Consider the following 21,191-nt stretch of genomic DNA (forward strand, 5'->3'; position numbering starts at 1 on the left):
TCCCCTTACCAACACCCCAGCAGCACATTCCCCCACCTGTACCAACAGCTCATCACACACCACTCCCTTACCAACACCCCAACAGCACAATCCCCCCTTTACCAACACCACAGCTCCAGCAGCACACATCCCCTCCCCTTACCAACACCCCAGCAGCACACACCCCCTCCCATTACCAACACCCCAGCAGCACACACCCCCTCCCCTTACCAACACCCCAGCAGCACACACTCCCTCCCCTTACCATAACCGCAGCAGCACATTCCCCGCCTTACCTACACCCCAGCAGCACACACCCCCTCCCCTCACCAACACCCCATCAGCACACAACCCCTCCCCTTCCCAACACCCCAGCAGCACACCCCCCTCCCCTTACCAACAGCCCAGCAGCACACTCCCCCACCTGTACTAACACCCCAAGAGCACACTCCCCCACCTTACTAACACCCCAGCAGCACCCCCCCTTTACCAACACCCCAGCACCACCAGCACACCCCCCTTACCAACACCCCAGCACCACACTCCTCCCCAGCACCACACCCCCCCCATTACCAACACCCCAGCACCACACTACCCCCCTCTTTACCAACACCCCAGCACCACCAGCACACACTCCCCCCCATACCAACCCCCAGCACCACACTACCCCCCTCTTACCAACACCACAACCCCACTAGCACACAACCCCCTTACCAACATCCCAGCATCACTCTACCCTCTTACAAACACCCCAACACCACCAGCACACTCCCCCCCTTGCCATTACCACTCTTACTAACACCCCAGCACCACTTACAACAGTACACTAGTACTGATGCTGGTCTTCTCCTTCCAGTCGGCTGTGTAGTCTCTGTACTGCTGTCATCCTCCCACACACTTCCTTGCTGCTAGCAGCCATGCCCGGGTGGGATGCTCCCAGAGCACTGAGAGCAGAGCTCAAGGAGGTGGAGCTTCTCAGGCTCAGCCTCCGAGACTCAGAGTATGCTGCTACTGCTACTGCTACTGCTGCTATACAAATCAGGCAGCCAGTAGCAACAGCTGCCCGGCGGCCAGAAATTATAATGAAAAAAGCCTGAAATGAGAGTGAGGCTCAACAGCACCCTCTAGGGGCCGGCGCCCTGGGTGACGGCCCTGTTAGCCCGCCCTTAGAACCGTCCCTGGATGTCGTACAAATCCATCCAGTGGAAGGTACCTGGGTCAAAGTTCTGCCCGGCGCACTCCGCAGTGAGGTCCGACCGTTACACCAACCACGCCATTAGACATCCCAGATCAATTGCCACCCCTCTGTGCGAAGCCAGTCTCAAGCTCCTCTCAATCTCCCCTTTGTGGTGCAACATACTAAAATAGTGATTTTAGTCTGTGGCTTTGCAAGTTCCAGGAGCCATTAATTGCTTGGGTATGCTTGTATTTATAGAACTTCAAGCGCTAGTATACCATGGTAACTAGGACCTGCTGGGATATGTAGTGCCACATAGTAAAGATATATAAACACACAGTGAAAAATCTATTATTGCAAATGAAGACTCATCAGTTCCCTCTTTGTCAACTTTATTTCACACCTAAAGGTTTAGAGATGTTTTCTTATTTCGTTCTGCAGTAATCCACGGGTTAAAGCGAAGTAATAACTACTTATAAATGATGCTAGACTGTCTGCAAGTATCCAATCAGAGTGAGCATTTTTCCCTTTTTTAAAACAATGATCTGTGTAAAATATTTTATGGTGCCAATGTAAGTTGAAACAGATAACATAGTAACCAACAGTGGACAAGAAGAAAGTGAGTTAGAGGTCACTGACACTAATAGGTTTATTGAGTATTTAAATTTTTTACCTTTAGCTGTGCCGTATAGCTGTGCAGGAGGTGGTCAGTCAGTATTCACTTCACCCAGGGCCGACCATAAAAGATATTGGGCCCCTGACAAAATTTTTATCCTGTTCCATTTCCTTAACATATGAGTTTGAAAAATTGTATATCTCACAGCCTAATTAATTAGTTAAATTGTATAATGTTATGTTTAGGGAAGGGGGGTAGATAAAGCAAACAATTGTTTCCCAATCCATTCCTTCTGAGTATATTAGTGTCTGTATTATACTTAAATTTTCATAGGCATACCGTTCTGTGTGCAGAGCAAATGCTCACCATATCTTTTTGTCTTCTCTAATCACAGACAAATCCACAAAACCTGTCTCGTCATCACTGGATATTCAATGTAAGGATTTTTTCCAGTTGTAGCTAAAATGGCGTTTTGCAACCAGTCGCAAAATGGCGTCTTGCAGATCTTGATTTTAAACAGATTCTGTCTTAGCCAATCATCCGGCTTAGACAATGATTTGTTGTTGTGATTTGCCTCAAAACATCATATCGTCCAGTAAATCATCTAGTGTGTACCCAGCTTAACAGTGTACAGGGGAAATTCCTGTCTGAGGACCCTGCCCCCTTACTCTAGAAGGTGCCACCCAGACTTTGCTCCCAGTACAATCTGGTGTATGACCCAGGACAATTGAAGGAATGAAATAGTACATTCAACATAAAACACTCTGGGCCTTATTTATCAACGAGTTTTATCACTCAAAACGAGTGATAAAACTCATTGCATATGATAAATGGTGCTCCAGCCAATCAGCTCCCAGCTGTCATTTTTCAAACAGATGGCAGTTGGGAGCTGATTGGCTGGAGCGCCATTTATCATACACAGCGAGTTTTATTACTCGTTTTGAGTGACAAAACCAGTTGATAAAAAGGGCCCCGTATTAGCTGCTGAAACAAAGTGTTCTTCAGCCTTTATTCAGTGTTATCTAGCTGAAGGATGAATAACTTAATATTTAATGAGTGCTTTATCTTTGGTACATCATAGAAGTTTGGGTATAGTCACATATAACAATGTATAACAGTTCTATTCCTATTATAGTCAAATTGGTACCATAAAAGCAGCACTTCCTAATTCCAGCCAGTTTCTGATTGGTGTAACTGATGTTGCAGAAAATATGACTGGGAATAAGTAGCCTGGCGGCCATATAGGGAGTTAAAGACAAAAAAGGGTGAATATAAAGAAGTTTCACAATAAATATATCAGCTCATATTATTACTTTATTAACACTGATTATTTTACACTGAATGCATGACATTTGCACTTGCGAAGAAGATATTGTAAGGAACACACTTATTTGCTATCAGAACATTCAACAATTCGACATAGAAATTAGTTGTACTTTCTTCTCTGTTAGCATAGATCATATCTGCGTATTGTTTAGAAGTAGATATCCCATCAGTGGGCTAATGTGGTGTACAGTAATGTTTTAAGATATGAGGGGGTCACAATCTCCTTCGGCTCCCTCCCCCACAAATATGGTGCCGATGCATGCGCTGAAGATAGCAAAGTCTCTGGCATGTGACAAATTTCTTGTGGTCCTGGCACCATATTTCTGGACAGCCAATGGGTAATTCATAGCAATGGTTCCAGGGGCCCATGTCATACTTTCCTGACTTTGAAAAAGCGTTTCAGGGAGACTGTGAAAGTAGCACCTATGAGCGCGGCGGTAGAGTGGGCGTGTACTTCTACATCTGAGAGGCATGTCCTAACATTCACTTATATACAAATGTACAGTAAATGAGCCCAAAAGCAGTTAGTAAGATATATTTGTTGATGAAAACACAGATACTTTTCAGAAAATGTATGTACCCATAGGGATCATTGTGCCTTATAATAACCAATGTAGAAAAATTATACTAATGATCCCATTTGAAAATATATATCTTGTTTTTTTTATATGTATAACCACTTCATAACGGGGGTAAGGTGCAATCAGGGAGAATACTAGACTCTTTAGGGAGACAGAGAGATTGCTGCTATTTCAGGGCGTCTCCCTGACAATCAGGGAGAGTTGGAAAGTATGGCCCATGTGCGTCACACAAGCAGCGCCCACTATAGATACACCACTGAGTTTAATGATATCTGATAACTGCCATCTTTAATTATTTGACACAATCAGATATATTTTGCACTGTATCCCTATGTTTAAATTCAGGAACATCTATATTCTGTCACTAATTTAAATACTGCATGCTATTATAGGGATTATAATCCTTATAATGTATCACAGAGTGTAAAACAGGGCTTTTTCTTTATACTACCAGCCTAAAACACAGACCAATACTGGCATTACAAAATGGGTAGATAACATATAAAGCGGGTGTCATATACTTGAACTGGCATATGGAGGGAAAAAAAACAATAAAATTAAAGAACAGTTTGAATGGAAGAAGTGGCGCAGCGCTTGGGAGCTACAGTGGTGTTACTATAATTACAAGTATCAAAAGAAAAAAAGAAAATCACTTTATTTTGTGGTCTGACCACCCCTCCTCTAATGGCTGGCCACGCCTCCTCTAATGGCTGGCCACGCCTCCTCTAATGGCTGGCCACGCCTCCTCTAATGGCTGACCTCGCCTCCTCTAATGGATGGCCACGCCTCTCTTGCAGCTGTCACCGTCCTTCATTGCATTCTCCTGGTGGCGCTTTCATGCACTAGACACTGTTTAAGATAGTTTGGCATTTTACATTATAATACTGTGCAGTAGTGAAGAAGTCACTTAAGGTCATGTTTTAAAAATGGATTTTAAATGGAGGATGATGAAAATTGATAACACAAAACAAATGTGTGTACAAAACTTTACTTGTATGTTATTACCTTGCCAAACAAGTATTTTTAGTATACAACTTGTAATACAACTTGTTGGAGTCAAAGCGAGCTTGATATTTAATATTTTAACCCAGGTAAAAGTTGACAGACATTTAGTGAGACCTCTGCCAGGGATCCTGTAGTGGACTATGGGACTGATTCATCACGGATCGCAACAGCATACACAGATCGGCCGATAGTCCGTACTGCCAGTATTGCGATCGCACTGCAGATACAAAGCCATTGCAGAGTGAGAGACAAGATGTCAGCGTTTGGGGGTGGTGACGGGGGAGTGGTTGGAGAAACGCAGGCGTGCCTGTCCACGCCTGGGCGTGCATAAATTAGCTACTGCGACGGCATTCGCAGCCTGGATACTCACTGCATGCGATGAGAGTTGCAATTTCTGAGAAAGGTCAGACCTGCTGTAATTCTCCAATTTGTATTAGAACTGCGTGAGTAATCGCAGCTGCGATCACAATAGCAATCCTTAATGATTAGTGAATTAGGCCCCGTATTCCACCACTAGATCCACCCTTTCACAACTCAAAGTAGATGCACCATATTGAACCTACTGTGTGCCATCTTGTGGTACAGTACAGGAGCAGTGCAGAGGGAACACAGGGCCTGATTCAGACCCGTTCGCTATCTGCGTAAGCTCGCTGGATGCGTATGCAAATTTGTCAAAGTGACGCCACGGGAAGCGATCGCTCTCCAAGGAATAAGCACGCCCACCATGTCTTAGCGAGCAGCCACTTTGAGCGTACGCCCAATCGCACAGGCAGAGCCGCCCACCAGCAACACGTCATCTCATCTCCATCTCCAACCCACCGTTATTAGTGTCCTGCCTCTGTTACCACCCACAAACAGCCTCTCCTGTCACTCATTACACTGGGCTGTCTTTGCAGGGCGAGCGAGCAGTATGCCATCGCAGTGAGTAGTTCGCACATGCGCAGAACAAAGTGTGCACATGCGCAGAACATCGGTCCGCTTGCGAGCGCACACATATAGCGAACGGGTCTGAATCAGGCCAACAGTTTCTATATACTAAACACTGCACAAAATCTTCTGGAGGCAGCAGCATGTAATCGACTCAAGTACTAATCAGGTTTAGGAGACGCAGACTTCCAATCTGCTCTGATCTGCTGATAGTTCCATGCTCAAACCACTTTTACCTTTTTAGAAAAACTGTAACAGGCTGAAACTGAGGGAGGACAGGGAGCCCCCAGCCATTAGCAACCTGACCCATATCTGCCTGCCTTGCTATGTTATTTGGATTACCAAGTGAGAGCCAATCGCATCAGAAAGCTACTACTTGAATTATTATTGGCCAGTGCTAGTTGTCTCTAATCCGGTAGCAATTATATAAGCAATGTTGGTATGGGGTCCTCACAGCGGAATTTATCTTGCGGAACCACTATTGAGCTAAAAAAATATAGTGCTGCTCATTGTATCTAAATTGTATAGTCCATCTAATACCACTTTCAGACAGAAAATGGCAAACAACACAGCTTTTACCCGCATTTTGCATGCCAGGTTTTTTGCCTTTTTTTTCTGATACCCCTTTCACACAGGAAAATGAAAATCCCGGGTAATTCACTTTTACCTGGTAATTTGCTAAACAACCTGGGTTTGTTCCCTGTGTGAAAGGGTCAACTAGGGACTTAATTCCCGGGTCTACGACCCTGCAAAAACCAGGGTTGGAGACCTGGGAATTTAGGCCCTCATTCAGAGCCGTACGCTCTGAGCAGAGCGCACGCTCTGAATGAGGGCTGGCTTCCATGAGAATGGAGCGTCCTCCTGGACGCTCGTATAGCTGTGGGTCACCACCCACAGGCTATACGAGCATGCAGTTTGATGGCCGCGATGGTCGTGACCATCGCGACCATCGAAACTGCGAGCCGGAGCCTGCGGTTGAGGTTTTCAACCGCAAGCTCCGGAGTGATTTTGGCTCTATCAGAGCCAAAATCACTCCCACTGACATCACTAGTGATGTCAGTGGGCCGGCTTCTGACGGGAGGCGTTCCCGTGGGAACGCCCCCGTCAGGGAGGCACGCCTACCAAAGGGGGCGTGCTGTCAATCAACATCGACAGCACTCCCCCTTTGATCAGACACAACGAGCGAAGGACTTTCCTTCGCTCGTCGCGTCTGGCACATGCGCACGACGGAGCTCCCTCCGTCGTGCGCATGCTCAGTCCAGAACATCGACCCACTTGCGAGCGGACAGCCGCTCGCGAGTGGGTCTGAATCAGGCCCTTAGTCCCAGGATGACACTTTCACACAAGGAAAAAACCCAGGTTGTTTAGCAAATTACTGGGTAAAAGTGAATTACCCGGGATTTTCATTTTCAGTGTGAAAGGGGTATAAAACACAGGTTCTCAAACTCGGTCCTCAGGACCCCAAAGAGGTCATGTTTTTCAGGTCTCCTCAGAATCAAAAGTGAAATAATTATCTCCACCTGTGGATATTTTAAAATTTGTCAGTTAGTAATAATTGCACCTGTGCTCCTGGCAGGCAACCTAGAAAATATGAACTGTGTGGGGTTCTGACCACGGAGTTTGAGAACCACTGCTCTAAAACACAGATTCTCAAACTTGGTCCTCAGGACCCCAAACAGGTCATGTTTTCCAGGTCTCCTCACAGAATCAAAAGTGAAATAATTATCTCCACCTGTGGATCGTTTAAAATTTTAGAGGGAAAGGAGAGGAAAGGCAGTCCTCTCTTTGTTGGGGCACTAATCCATCAACAATAGAGATTGATTCCTAAATCAATCTAATCAGATTAAAATTTAACTTTTAATAAATATGCAAAAAAGGATTAGACGTACTCACATTCAATGTCACATTAATATGACACACAACATAGAATGACACCATGTGGGTCAAGATCAAGAAGGTGGACTTTGGGTGTATTATTTCAGCACCATAAATCCCAGAATATCCTCGTGAACACGTAACATATCTGTTCTTGATCTTGACCCACATGGTGTCATTCTGTTTGTGTGTCATATTAATGTAACATTGAATGTGAGTACATCTAATCCTTTTTTGCATATTTATTAAAAATTAAGGGGGTCATTCAGACCCACTCGCGAGCGGCAGTACGCTCGCAAGTGGGTCGATGGTCCCCACTGCGCATGTGCACGACGGAGGGAGCTTCGTCGTGCGCATGCGCGAGACCCGGCGAGCAAAGGACTTTCCATCGCTCCGGGTCTCGCACCAAAGGGGGCGTGCTGTCGATGTTCATTGACAGCACGCCCCCTTTGGTGGGTGTGCCGGGGGCGTGCCTGCCAGACGGAGGCGTTCCCATGGGAACGCCTACCGTCTGAAGCCGGCCCCGCTGACATCACTAGTGATGTCAGTGGGAGTGATTTTGGCTCTGATAGAGCCAAAATCACTCCTGGCCTTGCGGCTGGGAAACCCGACCGCAGGGTTTCCCTCGCAAGTCCGATGGTCGCGATGGTCAAGACCATCGCGACCATCTTTTTGCACGCTCGTATATGCTGTGGGTGGTGACCCACAGCTATACGAGCGTCCAGGAGGACGCTCCATATTAATGGAGGAGGGCCCTGATTCAGAGCGAGCGCTCTGGTCAGAGCGTCCGGCTCTGAATCAGGGCCTAAGTTTGATCTGATTAGCTTGATTTAGGAATCAATCTCTATTGTTGATGGATTAGTGCCCCAATGAAGAGAGTACTGCGTTTCCTCTCCTTTCCCTCTAAATACTCTAAATTACTCTAATGGGAGCACCTCTGTGAACCTAATTGTGTTGAAAATATTTTTTTTATATATATTACTTATCACAGTGTTTATCCATCATATACCCTATATATAACATTTTTTCACAAGGTCATATAACCAGTGCTCAAGTCACATCCCCTCCCTTGCATCCTCCCACAGATCTTTTAAAATGTGTCAGTGAGTAATGACTGCACCTGTGCACCTGGTAGGTGACCTGATAAATGTGACTTGTGTGGGGTCCTGAGCCCCGAGTTTGAGAACCACTGCTCTAAAACATTCCCTTTTGTCATTGTGCATGCAGAATATGCCCAGTTATGACTACAAGCATTACTCCCACAAGAGTGTGCCCAGCATAATCCAAAGAGTAGCAATACACTTATCACTGTGCCCAGTGCCGGCAACTGAAATCTTGGGCCCCAATATACAATCAGGTATGCACAGGAAAAATAACAATATGACAAGAAAAATACAATGTGAGCACTTAGGGGGTATTTATCAAAGACTACAGAGAGAGAAAATATTGAGAGATAAAGAACTAACCAATCAGACCAATCAGCTTCTAACTTACATTTTAAAAGCTGTGTTTGAAAAATGACAGGAGCTGATTGGTTAATACTTTTTCACTCACAACTTTATCTCTCATCAAGCTTTAGTACATAGACCCATTACACTGTTGTGGGATGAACATTATAAATAAACAGCCTGGGTCCTGCGAGCCGCCAAGACCCCAGAAGATTTAGGACTTTGACTTTGTGAATTACATTTTATTTGTATCGCACCAGTCACCAGCTCAGACTCCAATATTAGCCTAATTAAAAACAAAAATGTGTTCTATGCCATCACTTTTTTTTATATGTCTGCCACTCCATGGAGTTATTTTTTATAGGGTCCCTTCAATCAAGTTGCGATCACTTGCCTACCCTATATTTGTGTTTGTGTGTTTACAACCTTATGTATCCCCTCTATGGTGGCTTTTATAATGGGGAACCTCTGAAGAAATTGAATGCACAACAGAAATAAAATTGCTCAACACTTGCAGCGCTGTCAGTTCTAAACAAGTCGCAAGATTGTTCCTCTTTCGTGGAATGAGCGAGTTCCTCTCCTGATGTTGTTAAAACCAGGCCAAAAAGGCAATCCTTATTCCCTTCATGAGTCCTTTTCTTGGATAGGTGTATAAATTGTCCAATAAATCCTCCAAGTCTTTCACAATCAAAATAAAAAGAGGGCAAACAATGGTATAGTAAGTAAAAACGCAAACATTTAATTCACATATGAGATTAATACATACACAAGGCTCCTAACATAGCCATCTGGATGGATGCAAATCAAATGAAAAACACACGATAAAACAGCGTATGTAAGAAAATAGGTGATCCTTATCAATTGAAAAAAATTGGACCCGTACCATATTCAGCACAGGACTCTGTGCTAAAAGTGAGCATTGTGGGAGGTTCCGGATACATTCCCTCCTCCCTTCAAGCAAAGCTGCCTGACCGTCCACGGGGAGTTCCAATCAGATCCAGAAAGGTGCATGTAAGTCCATATAACGCTTCCTGCGCGTTTCGAGTGTACACACTCTTCCTCAGGGCTGTAGTGCCTTGAGTCGGTATGCACTATTCATGTAGGAGATCACATGATCTGGAAGATGCCTGCTTATGTAGAAATATAGCCTATGTCATCATCATACAGAGGTTTACTCAGATAATACTGTACATGGCTTGGGTAAGTTATGTCAACAAGAACTTTGCAGGCAATGTTCTTGTCTGCACCATAATCTCAGCACCACAATGTCAACCCCATTATAATTCTAATGAGAGCATTTTCGCACTGTTTTCAGTATAACTGTACACAATCTACAACTTATACCTTTCTTGCTGCTAGTCTGCTCGCTATCACCAACATTTAGAAAACGAGTCACTCCTTTGTGGCTAGTAAGTTGGAGCAATTTGATAGGCAACCTGTCAATTATAACAATGGTTACCCATCTTCTGCTTTAGGAACCACGACCTGCCAAAAATTAGTGAATAAGTTGGCGAGGCAGAGGTGCATGTCTCCTCGTTGGAGCACACAGAAAAACATCTCAGCGCTAATGAGCCAGTGAATCAAATATCGGTGCAGCTGTAATAAAGAGGTGATTGCCAACCTCACAAGCATAAACAATAATATATTTATGTTGAGACATAGGGACAACACATCAATAAAATTAAAGAATTTATTACCTGAAACTTAAATAACAAATACAAAAACACACATGTGAACACAATAAGAGAAGTATTAAATATGTACTGCTGGGTTAGCTCATAAAAGATATAACAAACAGGAAATAGTAAAGCATGCGAAGTTAAGGAGTTGATCAGGCTCCAAAAACTAAAACACACTCTCCTGTAATAAATGCTACACCATATATCTGTTCAGATATAAAGACCTGTATGATGCTGTAGAAAATCGTATTTAATGGGCAATGATGTAGTCTGTAGCTGCTGATTAGATATCCCCGACAATGTATCAATAATGATAATGGTGGAGACCGTTGAAAAAATTCCCAATTACTAGTAACAAAGTCACAGATGGTGTGGCCAATCTCAAGTATAAATAGTGGGGTTGACCATGTAATCCAGTAGTGAGCCTGTATATAACAAGCAAAAATGTACCCTTAGATGCAATTAAATGTCACGCAAAGTTCTAGTGGGTACTTCAGTAATTAAAGCTGCCGATGAGTACCTGTAGGTGGGACCGTGTCACCCCTTGATATACGAAGGAAGTATGAGCTGGAATTACTCGGTGTAGTTCAGAGGGATATGCTATTAGTATCCGACAGGGCTGGATGCTCTGCAACCCGCTTGTTCTCCTGTGGTCGGCGTCAGTGCCCGTCTTTGTACTGACAGCCGCCGGGACCTCCGTCACCAGTCAGGTGACTCAGATCCCCGTCTGGAATGAACACCGGAGGATGCTGTGGGCAGGACAACCCATCTCAGCCTCAAACACGGCTCGGCATGGGACGCCAGAGAATGCTGTGATCAGGGGGACCCACTTATATTCGGCAATGGTCTAGCGATAAGTCCAGATTTCACAGGAAACTTTGCAGGCTGGTTGTCAATGTAGCAGCACCTGGTTCCACATGGGGAATAGCTTCAGTAGCTAGTGTGGAGAGCAGCAACGCGTTTCGGCTACTACTGTAGCCTTTTTCAAGCTGTAATGCTCCCCTTCATGGTTGAATGATATATATATATATATAGTGTGTTAGAATGGAGACCATTGGGTAATTAGATAATTATTTAACTCTCCTTAACCCTTAGTGATCGGTTCCAACAGAGGTGTGTCCATATAATTTTCCAGTATAATCTTATTGTTTCTTATAGTATAAAAAGAAAATATCTTAAACATAGCATATTCAATAAATATATAAAATAAATAATAGATAATAAAAACAACTGGATTCGATTAATAATAAACCTATGAATAATAAACATAATATAATATACGTATACAAATACGTGTGCATAACACATGTGTGCATGCATAAGCACACATATTACAGCCCACATATGCCAACAAATGTGGACATATGTTTGGCTGTCTACCCTAATGTCTCAACAATAAACATGACAGAGTAATATAGACCATCGGAGGATATATACTGTAATTACAACATTACTATTAATGCCCTATCAGAGCATTGCCTGTGCAATATCAGCTATTTTACGATATCTGGATAGACCACTAAAATTAATATTAATCGTTGGAGCACCTTACAGCCACGGTCAAGTGTTAGTTGACGTCTTTGGAGTCTCAACTAAATTTGTTCAAACTCAAACTTACCAATATACAGGGGATAATTTGCCAAAATAACACCCGACTTGTCTGGAGTATTTTGTTGAAAGATGGCTATTGCAAGTTTATGGAAGAGATGCATTCATGCTGCAGTTTGCAGTGGAGAGTGCATTGGATTCCAACACAGAATATAACTCCTGGGTCACCATCCTTCACGTTTGTTGCCAAACTCTTACACTATAAAGATTGTGACTCAGTCTTATGTTTGCCACAAGTTCAGGGTCTGTTAAAATTTATGGCCACAAAATATGTTGGTTTTTTTTACATTTATTTAAAAGAATAGAGTACAGTTCCTACAATGCTCTGTACTTTGGGACTTCCTTACACAATGCTGTTCCCTGCTCAAATATAAGTTGTGGGTTGTATATAGGATGTGTGGGGGGTTATCATTGCTTATAATTAAGTGTTTGTTGGGTGATGGAGGGGAATAAGCGATCTCTTTGAGCAATGGACTTCATTGCGGAAACATGTTTGATTCTCTGATTTTGTGTTGATTATGTTTTTCCCTCTCTGGTCTCACTGAGCACTAGTAGCTGGGCTTCGGATACTCTTCTGAATATCAGGGGGTAAATGACAAGGTGAAATGTTCCCTGGCTCTTAATAAACTTTAAAAATCCAATGCTAATGTCCTATGCTCCCTTGAAACACATCTTACTGGTAGTAAGACCATGACTGGGAGAAATTCTTGAGTTGGGTGGACCTACCATTCCAATCACACTGCATATTCCAGGGGAGTATTGTTGCTCATTTATAAGTGATAGTGTTTTGTTCTTGAAAAGGTTCAGACAGCCCTGGTGGCAGCTTTGTGTTTCTTAGATTTACAGTTCACTCTTCTACAGTCTGTATATAGCCACTCTATGTTCCTATATTCTGTACAAGAGTGAGATAATTAAAGGTGTAGTATATGCAACACCATTTACCCTGAAACCCTGGTCATTTGTGTTGGAGGCTTAATAATTGCTATGTTACAAAAACATCACTCAGGAGCCTCTCAGTTCAGTTGGTGCCTTTGTCAACTTTATAGATAAACTTGGATTGTATCTGCAACTTCTCCATCCTCAAGTTGTTCAATATTTATGTTTCTCTACCTCACATCAGTCCTTTTAGAATTGCCCTTATACTGTAACTTGCAGATTAATAGTGTTGGTTGCATGGGTGGAATATGGTGCTAGAGGTGCCTGTTTATGGTTTTCCTTAAACATCAATATGCCTGGGGAAATAATTCAGCCACTTCTGGCTTTCCCCAATAGGGGCTGAATCAGAACAGGAGACTCAAGTGGGTAGAATTCATTAACACTGAGTGCAGCTGTCATTACTTTAGAATGACTTAAAGGCAGTTTATCAGTGATCTTTAATCGGTATAAAGGATAAGATTAAGAAATTGTTTTGGAAGAAGCTTCCTTTAGCAATTACTGGTAATATAAACATAATTGAAATGATTGTCCAATGCAAACTGCGACATGTATTCCAAAAGTCACCGGTCTATATTTCTGCTCAGGTGATCCACACTATAGACAACTATAAATTTCTTTACTAGTTTGGGCAGAATGAAGCTTGGAAACAAAGGGGCTTGTGCATCCTAAATGGTATCTTTAGCTCATTTACGAGTGATGTTATCGGACATTGGGAGCCAGGAGCTTGATTCATTGCTTGAGGCTGCTTGGAGGTAGGACTGGTAATAGGGCCCCATTAACTACCCAGGCGACAGGCATTTAAACTGGTGGGAGGTTGAGGGCTTGGATCCAGAGACATCTTTGTGTACATTGATTAAGTTTCCAGAATTTGCTTTGCATGGGATGAGTTTTCCCTGGATTAATATTCTTTCCTTTGCACAACTGTTCCTTAGTGGGTCACTGAAGTCCCACTAACAACTAATTTAGGATCCTACACTCAATATTTTTTAGACACCTCTAATTATGACATGAATTTATTACGCAATTGGCTTCTGGACCTCCTGTTGTTGACAGGGATCCAATTAAGACATTATTCAGATTAATGAGGTAAAAGAAACTTCTCTGTTATTTATTTTTACATGTTTGTTGAATCTAATTCCCACTCTCTAGTGGACATGAGCCATTCATGTAATCAGGGAGGAATTGTTTGCTGAAATATAATATCCATATGGTTTGGGTGATGGGGGAGAACATTATTGGATAGGTGCAGCATCCTGCATGACAGGCAGTCAGACATTGGTCATGTGTCCGCAATAAGTTATACTATATACATTGAACATAAATCCATGGTATCTCCTTTTGGTCCTATTTTATGTTCTCTGCTTGAGAGTTCACATTGTTACTTATTGGGTTATTGAATATTCTGTATTGCTCTAGTGCTCTATATAGGTGTATAGACATTCTTATGTGCTGATATTTCCTGCTCTAAGGCTACTTGATGTAATTGAATGTGTATTGTGAATGTACAGTATTTTATTTGTTTTTGTTTTCAAAAACTCAATAAAACAAATGAGATTTAAAAAAAAAAAAATGTTCATGTGTTGCTGAAAACTAGTAGAGGAAATGGGCAAACTACTCATCAATCCTCATATTCTATTTACTGATCAGTATGGCCCTTGTCCACATTTAATGCGACTATGGTCCTACTCATTGTGCCTGGGTGGATATGTTGGTTGTTCTATAATTAGAACAGATTAGGATGGTTGAAAATAAAATATTTTTTTTTTAGGTCTAATCACAAAGTGAATCTGAAAACTCCACTATTGAGAGGCCCCACTCTTTAATGACCTCAACTGCAGGGTTCTGATGAACGTGCAAGTATCTTGTCTAGTATTTTTTACCTCTGCCATTAAGAGTCTTCAATTGCAGGCATGGTCTTTCATGACCAGTGTAATTCTATGCAGTGTGCCTAAAATGCCTCCCACATCCTTAGTATTTTCTCCATGGTTTCTGTATTCATGCAAAGCTATCTTTCTTTATTATGCTCATAGTTGTTGTACCTTTTTTATGTTCACACTAGCTAATAAGCGCCGCGAGTCCTCTCGGGAGTAAGAGCGCTATATAAATAAAATTATTATTACTGAGCCGGGATCCGTATAATAGAGGACATTGTAAAGGGCTTGAGGTTTGCCAGTTATGTAGCCACCCAGAGTTGGGTCCCAGGGAAGGAGAGCAATTGTAGGCATTGGGGCTTATGTAATAGGAAGGAGCACTTATAGACATTAGGGCTTATGTAATAGGGTGCGACTTGCAGCGGCTGTGGAAACGCCTGCGAGTGTTCCAGTATTTTCAAAGCAGCAATCATAAAGGCATATCCAAGCTGGTTTAATGAGTTAAGGTAGTAATTATTAATGACTTCGACTTTTAGGCTGCCTCTTGTCAAACATTATTTATTGAGCGTTTTCTCACCCTCTTTCTGCCCCCCACACACCCCCCAGATGAATTGTGAGATTCATTTAGATATTGCACAGGCATTTGTATTTGTAGGATCTGGAACAAATAAAGTATCCAAGCAAGAATGCCTTTCCAGCTAAGATATGCCCAGACCAAGAGATCACTGGTTTATTGTTTCCAAGGTTCCCAAGTCCAGAGGGAAATTAACCGCATCAGGTCCTTGTACTGTTTAGTTATTTGCACCCCAAAGTATTTGAGCTTGGAAAGTTGCCATTTATAATTGAAATTGAGTTTTTTCATTGTAGGTGGAACATTAATGTCCTTAGCCTCCGTTTTATCAGAATGGCTATTTCTGAGAGATGCTGTGGAAGAGTCATGAATTGACAGATTATGTTATTAGGAAGATGCCACCAGCATACAATTATTTTATGAATGCAATTCCCATCTTTGATAGAAGGGCACAGAATAACAATGTGAGCAAGTTCCCCTGTCGTGTCCAGTTATGAATCTGGGACGGATTGGTGGAAAAGCCATTGACCAACACGGCAGCGGACTGCTACAGACATAGACAAGAATCCTTGGAGGAATTTGACTTCAAACCCAAAAATATAGAGAGTTCTTTCCATAGCGTTTTACACCACCCTCTGACAGCCCCGTAGCAGGGCTGGGAGACTTTTTTGGGTAAATCCCACCTGTTTCCGGTTCCCTCTGATCAGTCTCATTGTCAGAACTTTTGCAAATATTTTCTTCAAGTTGAACAATCACAGTATAGTGATTTGACTGGGTGCTTTGTGCGCATAGTAAACGTAATGCGTTATACATAAAGTAGAAATACAACTTAGGCCGCCATCCCTGCTGTCTACCAGCTCCCAGTTTAGCACATCTGTGAGACGTTCCCCCATTACATACTTGCAGCCATCATTCAGCAGACAGTGCTATAAGAAATGTGTTCTCAATGTAGCTCCTGTTTGGATAACTGCGGCTCCAATCAGGAGTCAACATCACTATACAGCTTACCATCCTATGAAATATATTCAGTTACCGGGTACAGACCAAAAGAAAAGACAAAAAAAAACTTTTTTTTTTTTTTTTAAATAGTTTTCAGACTTTATTTTGTGGTGATTGGACGAAAGACAAGTAATAAAGTTAGTAATGGTTATAACATGCTGTTCTGAATACTGTGCACAGTCCTCCAAGACTCCTACAGCAGATCACAGCGGCTTTACTACCCTAAAAGTGTGATGTATTGACAGACATAAATTAAAAACAAAAACAAAAAAAGCAACCAAAACAAACCCACAATTATTTAGTACATTATGGATATAAATGCTAGTAAACCAGAAAAAATTATAATGTAAGTGCACATGACTTCAATTGTGCCAGGTAATATGGTAAAGAGTTGTATGGATGGCAGGATCAAATAAAAATAATAACCAGGAATTGATATATTCTACAGCTCCTGTGGCCAAAGTAAGCTATCCAATGGGAGTATAGCTCACATAAACATTCATTGTCCACTGCTGTCTTATCACATTGGCCACCACTCTACTGTGAGTTTTAGAATTCATTACCTATTGCAGCCAATGGGAAATCTGTGGCTGTAAGTTACAGTTTTGTGAAGTGTGTGAATTCTTCTACTTCTTTGAGGCAATGGATGACAAGGCATTGCACTGTAACCTGTACATAGGAAAAACAGTGGCAAACAATGATTGAACATGTTAATGATGGACAGCTGGTTGCCATGCTCTGTAACACTCTGCAGAGTCTATTATATGATCATCTGAAAGGCTAAACCTACATCGAACGAGTATCATCACAGGGCATAATCTGCGGTTACTAAGTGGAGACACACGGTACCGATACCCATTCTATTTTGTTCTCTGGCACACCTTGAATAGGGTATGATAAGCCCTTGGTAATACATTGCTTTACCCTCCCATCCCTCTCTTCCTAAGCTAAAGTGAACAGTCCTCACAAGGACACAAGAAACTAGCTCCATCCACAATAAATTCCACTTGTATGCACGTCTGCCGTCACCAGATGCTGACATATGGTTCCATACTGTAATGCCCTTTATACCTCCTGTCAAAGAAATATCCTTAAATACTTTTGGTCTTTGTTTCATGTACAAAAATAGCACCAACAAAAAGTGTCCCACAATGTTTTGTAAGGAACTTGAATAGAAATAATAAGCCGTAGACTCCAGCTTACCATCCACTAACATTCCTGGTAACTTGCCCGGAGCACATCACCATCTGTAATAAAGATCTACATAAATTGTGGATTTGTTTAAGAATTCTTCTCTCCTGGACATGAGTTTGGAAGGCTGTGATCGCCAGTCCCAATCCTACCAGTACATCTAAAAGGATAGCTTCACAGTTAAAAAGAAAATAAGATTGATATTCCAGGAGAAATATATAATGCACACTGATCAAGAGGTATGTGGCTTCTGATCTCCAAAAACGTCTAAATATTGTGCATACAAGAGGAATTTTCTATATTTCCAGAATGGACCAGAGGGTAGTTTTACAGACAAGTCAGGGAGAAGGATCAGGTACACAAAATAAGATCCTAAACTTCATCTGTTACACAGCAAAAGCAAACAAAAAAAAAGGTATATTTACAGCATTTGCGCCCCTAGCTCCCACGTAATAAATCTCCATTCGTGTACAATGGCAGCAATTTACAGATGCGAAGCATCAATTACCTTAAGTGGTTTGAGATTAACTCTGTAACCACCCACAGATGGTTATACACTGGCATGTGCCCAGAACAAAGGTATCAGTAAACCGCCCAGTCGGGCCGCTTAGGGACAATTCTCTGTAAACTTAATAAAATACGGTTTTACATTTGTTTAACCCTTCTTTCCATACTTGATCATGTGAAATCAGTTTTAATATCATTTGTAAGATGTGCGTTATTGCAATGGTTCAGTGTCTGAATCATATAAGGATCATGTGACTGTCTCTTTAGCCACCTACATTATCTTGTGTTGGATGTGCGTCATTATGTAGATGACCAATCATTACCTGTAACTGTGGACAAGGATGCCAGTCTAGTATCCCGTACATTGATCCCAGCAAGCCGTGACTTGCAGATAAACTGAAGCAGTAAATAAATAATATTCTGTGATGTAGGAATTGTAACATAAATCCAGCCTGCTAATCATTGTCCCACTTAGTTTGTTTTTATTTTGTACTATTCACCAATGCAATTGCAAATCACAGGTAACAGACTTGATAAGGGCACACAATCTAGTGCAGTCAGGCTAGTTACATGTACACATACTGTACTAATGAAATGGTGTGTAATTATGTGTATCATCCTTATAGTTAGTACAATGTTGAAGAGACAAGAGTCCACAACCGTCAGCCTTGTATGGTCAGGCCCTAGAGTCTTAGCTGGTGAAGCCTCTTTGTATCCTCAACGGAAAAAAGAGTCTAATAATGTTTTCTTGTTCAATAAACTACATATTTCATTGCCCTTAGGATAGAGCTTGTTACAATCTACACCTACTCCAAAAAAAACCCTTCCTTAATATTGAAACTGTAAATACTGGCACCCGGTGCCAACTCTCCAGAAGACTAGTAAGGACTATTTACTGCATATTGGTTAGAAATAAAGGGTTAAACAAATGTTTCCAGCGCTAAAAGATCATGTATAATTCATACAGAACAAGAAAACAAATGGCAAAGTAAAAAAGAAAAATAATGTCATGTCCTCCAGCATTTTAATTAACACCCTGTCCTAGAAGGGATTAAGCCTTTCCTCAAGCTCTGTAACACTGGTTAAGCTAAGGAAATTTCACAACTTCAGTGGACCAAATAAACAGACAACCAACTTCCACGGTAACTGTACAAGTGGATTTGGAGGACTAAAAATACTCTTCTACCCACTCCCCCCCCCCCCCACCCCCCCCCCACCCCAATTCTGCTGTAACAAATACAACTTGGAAACCAACTCACAGATCCAAAAAAAAAAAATGGAATGTCAATTTTTGGAAGGTTATATAATGGAGACCTCCTGAGAGGACATCATGATATGGAAAAGGTACAGGGAGCTGACTGGCAGGGGGTTTGGGAACCATTCAGACCTCACACAGCAGACGATCATTATAACAAGGCCACATTTGTACATCAGAAACCCCTTATCTCCTCTTCTTTCTCCTTATGATCATGTCTCAGGCATGCAAGGCAGCCAGCAGCGGGGACAACGATTCAACTCATAACACAGCTAGCTCTCAGTAAGGAGATTGTACAGCCCAAGTGCTACATATCACACATCACAAGGGCTCAAGACGCATGCACTCAAGGCAAGAACACTGCAGCCGTCAGGGTGGGTTAGTGTAGAGCCTGATGCAACCAACCCTCTCATTAAAGTAACTTGGACTTCAATACAAAATGTCCCCTTCATCTCCCCATGTGATCCCTGATTTGACTTGAATAAGGCCCTTGTGAGTTGCACTGTACTCACGTTTTACCTGCAGATAACATAACTTCTCAGTTATGTAACATTGTGCCCACCCCATAGGGATTTTGGTCTGGTTGCATTTTTGAAACACACTCATGTCCACACAAATACAGACACTGCCTTCTCCTTCCTCCCCCCACACACAAAATATAAAAAGCAATAAGTTTACAAAAATAGAAAATAATTACAGCAGTGGATGGGTGGGGAGAGCAGGATAGGGGTTAGGCCAGAAAGGAGGAAGATAAGTTGGTCTCAAATTATTTGGCTGAGCAATATAATATAGGGGGGTTATTCAGTGCATCCTCCACCAGGTGCAACTCCTGTTGGTCAACGAGAACGTCCTTCACGCACCCGATGAAGCCGGTGCTGTACGCCTTGGGCAGCTTGTATGAGACGCTCAGTTTCTCTATTCCACCTGCACACACAGAAGAACAGGACAGTTAAGTAAGGCAGATGCTGGAAAAGAATGTTTCAAAATCAAATGGCAATCACATTATAAAGTCAAATAGGAGGAAACCATTTTGTTGCCTCATGACTATGCAGTCTGTAATTCACTAGTGGCATCACTGAAGAACAAAATGGAAGCAGCCATCTTGGAATTTGAGGCAAGATGGCTGCTTGTATAAGCAATATGTACGGTTCATGGCTTTTTTTAATAAAAAAACAATAGTCATGAGTGAAGCTTCTTCAAATAAAATTTGAAGAGGTTGGCGGTCAATACTGAGACTTGTAGTTCCACCATAGCTAGAAAATTATAAGCTGTCTACCTCTGATCTATCTAGTCCACAAAAAATTCCACTGTTTACAGAAATAAGTCGGAAACTAAATGCCTATATTTAGACAAGTACTATCAATAGCAATATTATGTTCAGCAGTTTCAATCCGTGTAACTGATCAGGATGGAAAGTCCCTATTTTCATAAAGCACAAACATAAGTCAAACTTGCCCTGACTTGATAGAATATGAATAGATACGTATCAGTACACTGACTAACCATTTCCCCTGAACAGGGATTAACTATCGTCTCATCTCAGTCACATCTTGGCTGTTCCAATAGTATTACTACAACCTACTGAGTCCAACGGAACATTATAAATAGATACAGTGGCATTTACTAGGTTAAAATATATA

The 21,191-nt window shown here is 42.1% G+C and overlaps 1 protein-coding gene across 13 annotated transcripts in view; it reads right to left on the reverse strand.

The window, feature by feature from the left end:
* Window positions 1–19,518: 19,518 nt before the first annotated feature.
* The window catches only part of AGRN (agrin), a 582,966-nt gene continuing 581,293 nt past the window's right edge, over window positions 19,519–21,191 (reverse strand). For all 13 annotated transcript variants that reach the window (XM_088481095.1, XM_088481096.1, XM_088481100.1 and 10 more), the window contains one exon: window positions 19,519–20,475. In XM_088481095.1, the coding sequence (XP_088337221.1) occupies window positions 20,318–20,475 (158 nt within the window). In that variant the 3' untranslated portion in view covers window positions 19,519–20,317. The remainder of the gene's footprint in view (window positions 20,476–21,191) is intronic.

This window comes from Taudactylus pleione, unplaced genomic scaffold, assembly GCF_031769625.1.
Source record: "Taudactylus pleione unplaced genomic scaffold, aTauple2 ptg000264l, whole genome shotgun sequence".
Lineage (NCBI taxonomy): Eukaryota > Metazoa > Chordata > Amphibia > Anura > Myobatrachidae > Taudactylus > Taudactylus pleione.